This window comes from Hippocampus comes, unplaced genomic scaffold (genome assembly GCF_001891065.2).
Source record: "Hippocampus comes isolate QL1 unplaced genomic scaffold, H_comes_QL1_v1.1 scaffold128, whole genome shotgun sequence".
Taxonomy (NCBI): Eukaryota; Metazoa; Chordata; class Actinopteri; order Syngnathiformes; family Syngnathidae; genus Hippocampus; species Hippocampus comes.
In genome coordinates this window covers 773,380-785,851 of record NW_017805852.1, presented here as the reverse complement: position 1 = coordinate 785,851, position 12,472 = coordinate 773,380, and the positions used below count along the sequence as shown (strand labels likewise).

At 48.0% G+C, this 12,472-nt stretch overlaps 1 protein-coding gene across 2 annotated transcripts in view; it reads right to left on the bottom strand.

The window, feature by feature from the left end:
* LOC109526914 (protein unc-13 homolog B-like) overlaps positions 1–12,472 on the bottom strand; it is an 83,298-nt gene that overhangs the window by 43,969 nt on the left and 26,857 nt on the right. For both annotated transcript variants that reach the window (XM_019888490.1, XM_019888492.1), the window contains 3 exons: positions 2,921–2,964; positions 2,754–2,829; positions 2,446–2,451 (listed from right to left, as the gene is read on the bottom strand). In XM_019888490.1, the coding sequence (XP_019744049.1) occupies positions 2,446–2,451; positions 2,754–2,829; positions 2,921–2,964 (126 nt within the window). The remainder of the gene's footprint in view (positions 1–2,445; positions 2,452–2,753; positions 2,830–2,920; positions 2,965–12,472) is intronic.

Here is a 12,472-nt window from a genome sequence, read left to right as displayed (position 1 = left end):
CACTGAGTTTTTTTTTTTTTTTTTTTTTGTTAAATCAGGGCTCCCTTTGGTCGCCCTGCACTAATCTGAAGCGCTGGTCCACAAGCTGACTGTTAAGTCAGACATGGAAAAAGGTACATAGTGAAAACGTTTCTCTTCGTGATGTCCCAGCACTCATGGCCAACAACGGGGCACTCTAAAGTGGCCACACAAGCCCGAGGCCCTGGTCTACAAGCTGGCTGTTAGGTCAGGCATTCTGCAATCCATCCTAAAATTTCTCCCAAAAGCCCCAAACTGCATTCCCAACTTTTTGTGTGGAGTACAGTGACACCCATCGGCCATGCGGCGCAGTGATGGAGGACAAGAACGTACCGTTGATGGTGATCTTGGCCGACCACTTGGAGGTCCCGTCGAGGATGTTCTGCTTGATGTTCTTCATGTGCTGGCCGTGGAGCGTCCTGGACATGTTGAACACTCGGCGGATCTCCTCAAAGATCTCCGGCTTGTTCCTCTCGCGTATCTTCATCCTGTCCTTCATGGCCATGATGATGTGCTGCGTGCGGTCCTCCGCTCCCGTCTTGGAGCTCTTCTCGGCGGCTCCTGAGGAAGACGGCGGGAAAGGGTCCATGTGAACCCTCAGATCGGATTCCGGCGACAGAAGCTCTTTCCACTCACGCTGCAGGCAGTCGGCGTTGAGCAGCTCCTGGCACTTCTCATGGACTTTGACGCCACACTCGGCGCAGCGCATGCCCTGCCGGGCGAGGCCCCACAGCAACCCTTCGCACTCGTAGCAGTAGGTGGGCGTGGTGGCGGTCCACACCTCAAAGTTGTGCGGCGTGGTGCAGGAGATGGGGTAGATGAGAGCCTGAAGCGTTTTCTTGTACACGTGGCACTTCTGTTGGGAAACACCGCAACGGGTGCCGGTGAAACGCGGACGCGGCGGAACTCATCGGCAGGGATGTTCATTTGCATCCGTTGCGTCAACAATCCAAAGAGACGGCAGATCTTTTGCGGCACTCGTGTTTTGTACGACACCCCGACACAACCGGGCAACTTGACTCACGAGCTCTTGGTCATTGAGGGAGGTCAGCGTCGCCAACGTGTGGCACAGGCCCGACTTCCTGGACTGGATCATGGTCTGGAAAGAAAAGTCGGGATGATGAGGTTCTTCTGTTCTCAAACAACGGCCAACGGTTGAACATTCGGGGTTGGACACACTAGTTGACTGGGCGACTTTACTACGGTACAATGTGTGATGTCGACTAGTCACTAATTATCACCTTCATCGACCGCCCGCTTAGTGTATCTGGGCTGTAAAAGTCCAACCCCCCAATACACGCCGACACCACTTCCACATGTGCAAGTATTCAAATCGCTCTTTGTTGTGTCTTTTATTCATGGATTTGTTTGCCGAATTTTTTTCTAAACTCACGCTGTGCCCCTCTTGCAACATAATCAATCAAGGAACAAAGTCTGGGGCTTGTTTCCCCCCGCCTTCCTTTTGCTTTTCTTTTTCATCGAAGAAAATCGGGGCACCGTGGTGCTGACGCTAATTAAAAAGCATCGCTTCCTCTCGTACCGTAGTTTCCGCACTACTGTTGTGAATACAGTACACAACAAAGGAATAAATAACAAAACACTTCTGAGACAGTCCAGTCTCGTACATTTTACTGACATCTGATCGTTCTGTTGGAGCTACGCTCAAGGAAATGCCGAAATAAATTCTGTAGGGGCGCTATAGAATTTATTTTGTGATTTCCTCGCTTAATTTTCTGTTTTGATGCATTTTTTTCAATTTTCGTAGTTTCATTGAAGTAATCATTTACGTTTTTCGGATGATCGTTCTGTTGGAGCTACGCTCAAGGAAATGCCGAAATAAATTCTGTAGGGGCGCTATAGAATTTATTTTGTGATTTCCTCGCTTAATTTTCTGTTTTGATGCATTTTTTTCAATTTTCGTAGTTTCATTGAAGTAATCATTTACGTTTTTCGGAGGCGGTCATGAACGGAAGGAGCGTAGCTCCATCTAGTGGATGCATTGTAGATTGCGCCTTATAATCCAGTGCGTCCAATATATGAAAACAATTACAAAATAGGCCATTCATTGAAGGTGCGAAGCAATTTTTTTCGGCATCTCACAAAGGATAGCAAAACTTGGAAAATGGCCAAAATGCCAGGCCGAGCCGCAGCGGTGATAACATGATTTTGCGTAAACGACTGAAAAGCAGCTCTTTCCGTGAGTCAACAGTGGGGAAATCTCCTTCAAGATAAGAGCAAGGACTCCCTGTAATGACTTTGTGATTTCATTTTGTTTGCAAGAAGCACAGCCCGGGAGAGCAAAGGTGTGGGCGTCTCCACGCTGAATATGTCAGAAATCAAAAGGAGGCAAAAAAAAAAAAAAAAAAAAATGTGCGAGCTCATCCCACATCATTCAAAACACAACTTCTGTTTGCGTGCTTTACTCACCATAGCCTGGAAGCAAGAAGAGGAGGAGGAGGAGGAGGAGGAGGAGGAAGACAATCAAAGGTTACACATGAGCAAGTCACTAAAAAAAAAAAATTGCCTTTCATGTTTTTATTGTATTTTATGCAGATTTTTCAAAATAGCCTCTCTTCCAAGTCGCTCCCAGCACAGAAATAAGGTAAGTGTGGCATTTTGTGGGATTATTGATGAATTGATGTGTATTTAAATGAGAAATTATGATGCTTTTGTGTTTTTAAAGCTATTTTTGAAAGAAAAACAACCAAAAATAAAAAGATTTGATTTGAACTCACCACTTCACTAACGAGGGGAATGGGCCTCCGCTTTTGGAGGGCCGGCGTGCTATCAATGCCAAACAGTGTGTTTTCCCTACACACCAAAATACAAATGCACAGCTCGATATAAAAACGGGTTATATTGTTCGATATTCCCAAGCGGAAACTACGAGGCGTTCACTGACCCTGGCTTGGCCCACGGCTGCCTGCCGGGGTCGCCATCTTGGCTCTGAAACACAAAATCAAACCAACGTCACAGATTTCAAGGCAGATGGGAGGCACGGGCACCTTTCAGATGGGGGGCCCGGGCCCCTTTCGGGGGGGGGGGGGTTACGGACGCCACAAGGAGCATGCACATGGAAGCGAGTCGGGATCGAGGCGGCTCGGTTGGCTTTCAGCTCAGCATGCTACGGAAGCGTCACTCCAACAGGTTGCGACAAAGAAAAGGACCATTTTTTCGGTTTTATGGCAAGTCATCTAGCGTTGCTGCACAAAATGACGAACACACAAAATTTCTGCAATTCAGTGGCATCTCTCTATCGATTCGATTTTTTAACTTCCATTTGGGAGCAATAGAACAAAATCTTAAAGGAACTTTGCCTCTAAATGACCACAGGAAATGGCCAAAATCAGCCCAAATATGGCCGCTTCAAATAAAAATGCAAGAAGAGTTCGTATTTTTAGGACTGCTGACAAAAAAAAAAAATGGCAACGTTTTCAATTCCTGTCATAATAGACGATTTCAAGCCTTTTTTGCAGGTCTACTGATGATAAATATCCATCCATCCATTTTCCAATACGCTTCCTCATCACAAGGGCGTGCCGGAGCCTCTCCCAGGCTGTAGGCGGGGACACCCTGAACTGGTTGCCAGCCAATCGCAGGGCACACACCGACGAACAACCATCCTAGGGACAGTTTCGAGTGTTCCATTAAGCCGCCAAGCATATTTTGGAATATGGGAGGAAACCCGAGTACCCGGATAAAAACCCACGCAGGCACGGGGAGAACATGCAAACTCCACACAGGAAGGCCAGAATCGAACCTTGCACTTCTGCACTGTGAGGCGGACGTGGTAACCAGTCAAGCACTGGGCCACCTCACGATAAACGTGCCAACCAAATTTCATGTTTCTCACCGAAGCTGACCATGGGATTTAGATGATCAAACATTCTCTCTAGGAAGAGTTTGTCTCTGAAGCACCGCTGAAAGTGGCCAACAGGCTCACTTTGAACCACAATCTTCAGGAATGGCTTCTTCAGACAGTTTTGTGGCTCTACTCCAGAGAAACATATCTCCCGAGTTTCATACTGCTAAATTAAACGAATTTGGTCTGAATTGGTTCTTCTTTTTTGGTCAAAATGTTCAAAAATTCCAGGGGTTTGAATCAAAACCATTTTCTTTTGGGTGAATTCAGAACATGGATGGATGAACTGTTCAAAATAATCACGACAAAGAAACGGAGAGGACTTTCAACGGGGCCCCCACAGCACATGCTCAGCAGGTTCGACACAACACACCGACGCTGATGTTGCCATCAATCTGGCAAGATGATGCAACAGTTGGAATGCAACCGGCTATCAAAGAAACATTCCATCAAATTACACATGAACAAGATCTTGAGGGGATGTAATGTTAGTAATGTCGGGCGGGAGGCAGAAAAACCGCACGGTCAGAAACCTGAGCTCCATCTTGACTTCCACCTGCAAAGACAGCACAAGAGAGAGCAAAGTGTAAACACGTGCTTAAGCTGAAGCGCGAACAGCTGACCGAGATCATCAGCGTTCATTAACACGTCCACCGGGCTATTTAAAAAAAAAAAAAGATATCTCCCTGTTCTCGGAGAGATAATTCATCGGTTCTAATTCAGCAAATGCCCGCCGCAGCTGGAGAAGAGGGCCGGCAATTGGCAGGTGATGGATGACCTGGGGGGGGGGGGGGGGGGGGGGGGGGGGGGTGGATAAAATCTTGGCTTTAGCGAAGGCGACAAGAAAGACGGCGTCAAATTGATATTAGCGCTAAGCGTTTCATGGCCATACTCCACAAAGGTGCTTTGAAATGTTAAAAAATAAATAAAACAAGTCCAGAAGTTAAGAATTTGACCAAAAATGTGTAAACGTGTCTGTAAGCAAGTCTTCCTTAATTTTGCGGAATTGTGACATCATAGCGGGGCTCATTTGGGTCAAGAACACCCCCTACACTGATATTCGGATTTTCAATCGTTTCAATCTTTGGCTCGTGTACATACTTGGAAATTTTGGTCGCAATCGAACAATGAATTGCTTTTTTGTAGGTGTACTCATACGAGACAAGCCTACCACATTTCATGTTGCAAAATGAAACTGGCTTCATGGGCTCCATTTGAAAGAAATCTCATGCCCAAGTACAACTTTGAAAGACCTTGGAACTGTTCCGATTCGCCCTGAGATGGCTGCTTCCTGGGTCTTTTCAGGCATGACTTCTTGACACTTCTTAGAGGGTCGACTCACAATCGACGTGCCTACCAAATTTCCTGTTGCTAAGTGAAACAGGTCACGGGAGCTTCATTTTCCAAAAAATTTCAGCACAACGCGCTAAATTTTCCTCATTTGGGTCGCAGATGAGTCGGAGTCTATACTACCTGCTTCAAAGCCCTCCCGAGAGGAGGTGGACACACTGGACAGATTGCGCCTCCTCTCCCGCTTCTCCCGTAGGATCTGCTGGAAAGTCCTGACGCATTTTAGCTTGCGTTCGTCCATCTGGCTCATCTCGAGGTTTTGCTCCTCGGCTTGGAGGCCTGACTTGACGTCCACGTTTTCTCCTTGTTCCTCCAGTTCCACAACCGACAAGGATTCAGTGGTGGTGCCTTGAGACAGCTGACTCTTGCTGTTTTGCTCCCGAGGCCACTCTTCAGGAACGGCTGCATGATCTGGTATGGTGGTGGACACGGACTCGGGGTAGGCCACCAGCTCCAAACTTGGGTAATGCTGGCTGGTGGCTGCAAATTCTTCAGCCTCTTCAAAGGGAATGTTTTGGCTCACAAGGTCCCAGCTAAAAGATTTCGGAGGCATGTCGGAAAGTGTGGATATGTCAAAGTCTGTAGCATCTTCCAGATCCTGGTCGGGGGGGACCTCAAGTTTGCGCAGCGCTCCACGCAAAGCGGAACTAAAGTCGGAAACCGCTCGACTTATACGCCTGACGTTGAAGCCCGTATGGGGATCTTCCCGACCAGGTTCAGGCAGTCTCTTTTCAGTCTCTGGCACAAAGGGTTTCTCCTGCGACATCCACATCCCTGCTGTCGAGTCTTCATATGGCAAATAAGTCCCATAATGGCTTTCAACCTGATTGTTTGATTGTTCGTAGTCAAACCCATTGGAGTATCCGTAATGTCCATCAAAAGAATGGTAACCAGAACTTTTAGGGTGGGGACAATCTGCGTTGCAATCTCCGAAGTTTGTCTGAAATCCCGGCTGGGATTTTGATCTCCGTGTTTGCCAGTCCTCCCGACGTGAGGATCTCCTGGCTGGCGAGTTGGAGTAATGTTGCCGGGATCCAAACAAGGCATGATCTGAGGAAATTCTGGTGAATTCGTGATCACAACCAAGTACTTCGCCATATGAAGCCTCTGACTTATGATCCTGCAGGTAGGAAGGTCCCCTATCCCAAAGACGCTCACCACCAGCCTCCTGCGGTTGTGTGGCGGTCGCCCAGTGATCTTTGGCCTGATCGGTAGGTCTCTCCAAATCCGACTCGGATTTCGAGCTTTGAGAAGACAAGGAAGTGGTGCTCAAGCAGTCTTGTCCAAAGCTCAGCTTTCTGGCAAATGCACCTTCTGGGATGTCCGAGCTGAGGTCCGAAGTATCCTCAAGTTCCACGGGGTCCTGATGATTCACTGCTCCTGCAATTGGAGATACCGAATAGTCCTTCCCCCTCGGTCGTCGCAATTCCCCTCGGTCGTCGGGGAAACGGTTGGACTTTGATGCTGCGCTCCCTAAACTGCCGTACGCACAAGTCGGTCTCCTACCGGCGGAGGGCCCATCTGCGCGCGCCGCACCCGACCAGGTACCGCCCCGCGCCCCTTGACCCCTCTCCCCTTTCCCACTGGAGCGAATACCCTCAATTTCCAGCAAAACAGCATCCACGCAGGACGACACCTCCTCCACAGAGCCCTTCACCGAGGTGAGGTAATCCCTGAGGTCTGAGATCTCCTCCTGGATCTTGTTGATGCCCCTCAGCTCTTTGAGAATGTGATCAATGATGGCACTTGACTCCTCCTCGCCCAGACGGCCTTCGTCCTCCCGTGACGCCGATGGTCCTGGAAGAGGCGCCGTGAAGTCATAATCCAAGGTGTCCCCGGCAGAGTAAGGTCTCTTGGGTCGAGCACGGGGGGAAGCGACCGAGACGCCGTTCTGGTCCGGTCCGGCGGATCCGGAGAGGAGGGCGGTGGTGGGCGGCAGCTCCGGAGACAACGGGAGCAAACCCTCGAAGGAGATCCGCTTTCGATTGGTGTGGGATTTGCCGCTTTTGCGCTGCAGAGTGCAGGGCATACGCAAACACCCTTCCCGAGTCAGCTCGACTTCACCCTCACGCGGTGGCCCTGATGGTCCCGCGTGTCCTTTTGACATGACGGCCGAAGAGCTGGCTTCATCCCCCGGTGCTGTTTTTGGATAGAGCTGTCTGTGATCCTTGGCGCATTTTTCCTGATCAGCTTCGTCCTCATCATAATGCTGAGGATCAGGCACGTGGTGATCCACGGACCCTTGCAGCAAGCGGTGGATTTTGCCCCGGATGACCAGGGCTACCTTAGGGTTGGGGGCTCGTTTCTTAGTCTTGGTGCCTCCCTTAGGGGGCGCGCTGGCTCCATGTGGCCCACCGGAGCGATTCCTGGAGAACATGTTCCTTACGGTGTTCCGCACATTGTCAAACGGCGGCGACCATTTTTCTGCTAATTATACCTGCAGGAGGTATGCTCGATATTCCGACATGTCAGCATGATGCAACTGGGCTAAAAAAAAAAAAAAGACAAAACGTTGGAATATTTAGTGAACATTTTCATATTCATATCCCCATGTAAAAGATTGAATTTTGCATGTAAAGACTTCAACACAACAAACAAGAAGGATTGAGACATTTGAGGAATGATGATCCAGATGACCCTCCTTTCAAATTTGAGGAATTTGTGCCAAGTATACGCAGACGCATGTAATGCAGCAGACAAGGTCTTCTCCTGTCATGATTATGGGAAAACGTGCCGTGGATTTGGTCACGTTCGTCAAAAATGTCAACCAAAACGATTCCAGATCACCGAAAAATGCTGTACAGTGACAAATCATCATTTCGTAAAGACCGATGCTGTTTTCTGCAAAGCAATAAGCAGACCTCCGGTTTACAAAATGACTGACAAACACGTGTTTTTTTTTGTTTGTTTGTTTGTTTTTGGTGGTTCACCCTTTTCTAGCGTTTTTCCCAACCTTTTTACCATGACAAATTAGGAAATGACCTAGTGGTGAACAAACAGTCAAATGTCATTGAGTGTACCCTAAACCGGGAAGTAGCTTGCTCGCTCACAGAGGCACGAACACACATGACCATCGAGTTTAAATTTACAATCGACTAGCTGGCGACTCTTCTTCAATTAAATGGCCAGCAGGTACAACAAATGCATTTTATTCCGTTTCATGACAATTGTTGAAAGCTCCCGAACGTGGCAATGACACCCAAGGAGGGAATATTGGGAATATTTCACGTTTTTTTACGCGACTGTTGACTTACGGTCCTCGCACAATACTCTTTTATTATCTTCATTGACTGACATATTGATTGGACGTCAGCGTCGTGGAAGTCCTTCGCTGTCAAAAAAAAAAAAGGCAAAGGTAAATCACACCAGCGGTTGTTCCAACACACGCAAATCCTTGACGCGCCCCCTTCAAGAGAGAAGCGAAAGCAACTGCTTCCAAGCTGATAAGAAATGCAACCAACGGTTTTATTTCAAGAGAACTCATTTCATTTAAAAAGTTCACGCACTCTACCTAATGCGCCGTGGCGACAGCCACACTTTTCTCGCTTCAAGGGTTCAGCGGCGCTTTTCACGTCAAAGCACTTTGACATCGTTAAGCAGATCCATAAAGTGCCTTAATGTGCTGACTGGCGTTAGCTTCAGGCTAACTTTGATTCCTGTTGAAATACATTTTCATCTCGACGCTCCCCTTTGATGTTCCACATTTGGTCATTTTTCAATTTGCTGCGTCTGGCACCGAAGGCGTTTTGGTCTCTCTGGGAATCGCTCTTAACTTTGGGAAGCGCACTCAGCGGCCACTTCACTTTGGCTCCTTTCCCAATGGATGACATTAGCATTAGCAGTGAAGCGAAGCTACGTGATGACTGTTTTTTTGGGGCCGGGGCGCAGGTGGCGGACGAGCTCCGAGGGGGAAGGTGGGGCCAGGCCCTTTCAAGATTGCAAAACAAATAGTAGGATCTTCAGGTGCATTTGACCCGCCCCCGCCCCCCCACTTACAGACCTAGAAATCCATCGGTCAATTGACGTTTGATTTGCAGCTTTGAGTGACAACAAAAGTGCTCCGTTTTGACATGTGGCGGCATTACCAGCCTGTTAGCCTGTCACGCTCTCGTCACGTTTCCGTTTCTTCATGTACAAAAATTGCGGCTGTGTGGGGGCGCGGAGGGGGCAACATTTTGACACTCAAACGAATCGCAACTGACACTCCGATTTGCCTCTACCCACGATTTCCTCCTTCCGAAGACATTATCGATCGTCACTAAACGGCGGCCTTGCTCATGCGACCGTTTCACGTCGAGACGATCGATGGGGGAGCTTTAAGACAGCGCGGCCGCTAGCCATCAATCAGACTTTTTTTTTTTTTTCTGTTGGAGGCAATAAAGAAAAGAGCGTGAATGAAGCGAGGCCAGACGTCAATATGAAAACTCCTCTGCTCAACTTCGATTGAGATAAAAACAGCCCTCGGTGACAACTGCACGCCATTGGGGAGCCGCTACATCTCCGAGATGACAAGAAATAAGGGAGTAGTTGAGAGGAATTTAGCGAAAGATCACAAATCGTGGCAGAGGTGGAACCCAAAAAAGTGTTTAACGGGAGTTGAAGTAGATCCTTGCTTGGGACTTGAAACTTTTGAGTGCTCCAGGAACCTTTACAGTGGGTTTGACACACACACACACACACACACACACACACACACACACACACACACACACACAAACATCACAACGAGGACAAAAAACAACACACCAACGAATATGGGACTGAGTCATGTCTGCCGCCTTCATTAGCCTGGTTGTCCCACGCAAGCTAATTGAGTTAGCATCACCACACACACACACACACACACACACACACACACACACACACACACACACACACGCAGACACGGAGACACATGCGCACTCAAGGCGTGTCCGTCAAGAGTGCATTCTGGGAAGTGTAATCCAATCAGCCTTCTCTTCCCTCTCGGCGCCACTCAAGTGAATGACAAGCTGTTAGCCTGCTGGCGCTAACGGCTTTAGCTTCCTCTCACCACACTTAACCATACTCGTAGAACATGTTACTCTTAAGGAAAAACTTAGTTGACATCCCTGTGTTACTAGTTTTTGTACTACGAGTGACGTTTGTTATTATTTTTAAAAAATGCTACTAGTTAAATTTTGCTTCACTGGTAGAATTCACAACGAGTAGATGTCACAACCAGGAACTTTCTGTTTCAGGGTGGTTAATCAGAGCTTAAAATAACAACAACAAAAAGATTGTGCTCAGTATTTTGTAGAGGTCCAAAAACCTTTGTGTCTTGCCAATTGAACGGTTATCGGAATTTTATTCTGCCGATTATATGAATCGGCCTCCAAAGAAATCAATTGTAATTGGTCGGCCCTCATAAGAATTATTGTCTGGTTCCAGAGAAGTTCATCGGGGACCAAAAAAGGCCTTGCTGGGGCGGTAGGACTTTTAAGCGGTCCGGGAACTTTTGAGTCGACACATATTGGACTGGAACCATTTAGTTCCATGAACTCAAGACAGAGAATCCAAAGTGCCAGGAAGTTTCGGTTATTTGCATTACTTCCTATTGCGGCTTTCTTATTGGCTGCCTCCCAAGTTGTCGCCCTTTTAGCGCCTGCCAAAAGCCTTGGCAGAGGTCTAAGCCCCGCCCCCCCCGGGCTGACTTTCTGTATGTCATGACTTTCTTGCCCGTCTTCCCGACTGCTGGGAATCGAACCGCCGGGCCATCCGATGCAAGCCGCGAGACAAATCCGCGGCTAGACAAAGATCCCGTCAGGATGTCTCACTCTGCTGCTAAGTGAGAGATTCGCAGGAGGGTGAAAGTGCAGCGTGATTGGTTAAAAATAGAAAGCGCTTGGCATTTGAGGATGCAACGGCGCGTCGGGGGGGTCCCATAAGGATGTGCAACTTGCGTTTGTTCGTCAAATGTCTCCTCTCCTTCATGAATAAAAGGTCGCCGTGCACTTACCCGCAGCGTGAAGATCGGCTCGAGAGTTGCCGGACAAATCCTCCAAAGTGGATTTTGTGGCATGTTTCTGTTGGGCTGCCACTCAAATCCATTCCGACCTGTTTGTATGTCCAATCGGGATCATGGCGAGACCCATCTTCATCCTCATCCTCATTGTCCTTCCTCCTCCTCTTCCTTCTAATCACTGATGGAGTTGCTCAGTTCTCGCACTCTCTCTCTCTCTCTCTCTCTCTCTCTCTCTCTCTCTCGCTTGCTCTCTGTCTCTCCATCCCTGCTTCCTTCCCTCACTCATCTCATCTCATCTCTCCCTCCTCTCTCCCTTTCTGTCACCCTCCTTTCCCTCTCTCTCCCCCTCCCTCTTTCCCGCTCCGCCTCTTTTACCCTTCTCCATCTTCCCCCTTTCCCTTTCCTTTCCTCTATCACTCTCTTTTCTTCCGAAGCCTACTCTTGCTTTCTCGCTCCAAATTCCCTTCCTCTCATTTCACTGTCCATTCTTTCCTTACTCTCTTCCCCTATACTCTCACCTTCCATTCTTCCTCTCTCTCTCTCTCTCTCTCTCTCTCTCTCCCCCCCTCCTTCCCCACCTGGTGCTCTCACCCTCTGCCTCACTCATTCTCACACACCTCTACCTCCCGCTTTCTCACATTAAAAAATAAAAATAAAATCAACCTACACATGTAGGTTTTAGTTTTCCACTCGTGCCAGCCTCACATATGCTTTTCACGGGTCTGCGCCTCTTCGACACCTCCATTCTCCTGAAAATGTCTTGAAATAATGCATAAAATCCCTAGACGGGGAAAAAAAATTCCATGGCACAAGTGCGTGTCAAATAGATGCATCATAGACGAAACTGGAATTCCCTGGAAATTGGAAATTGTTCAAGAAAACCAACGTAACACAAAAGAGAAATGGACCGCAAATAAATAAAGTCCTAAAAGTCAGACGCTGGGACATGTCTGCGTGGGATGAAGACTTGACATAGTCTTGCCAGTTATTCATGTTGCATAAAAGCCTCCAAACATCGAAGAATTCAATATGAAGTCTTCTATGAAGGCTTCACGCCGCCCTCCTGATAGAAGGAATCCATCCATCCTTGCAATAAAACGACTTATTTAGAACAAGAGCACTCAGCCGTGCACCGCGGACGCCTGCCAAGAAGGAAAAAAAAGTTAACAAAAGTGGAAAAAAAAAACAAAACAAAAAAAAAAACTTGGATCCCCACCAAAATGTAATGGCTTGTCCCTTGAAGCCCTCCACCCTTGCGC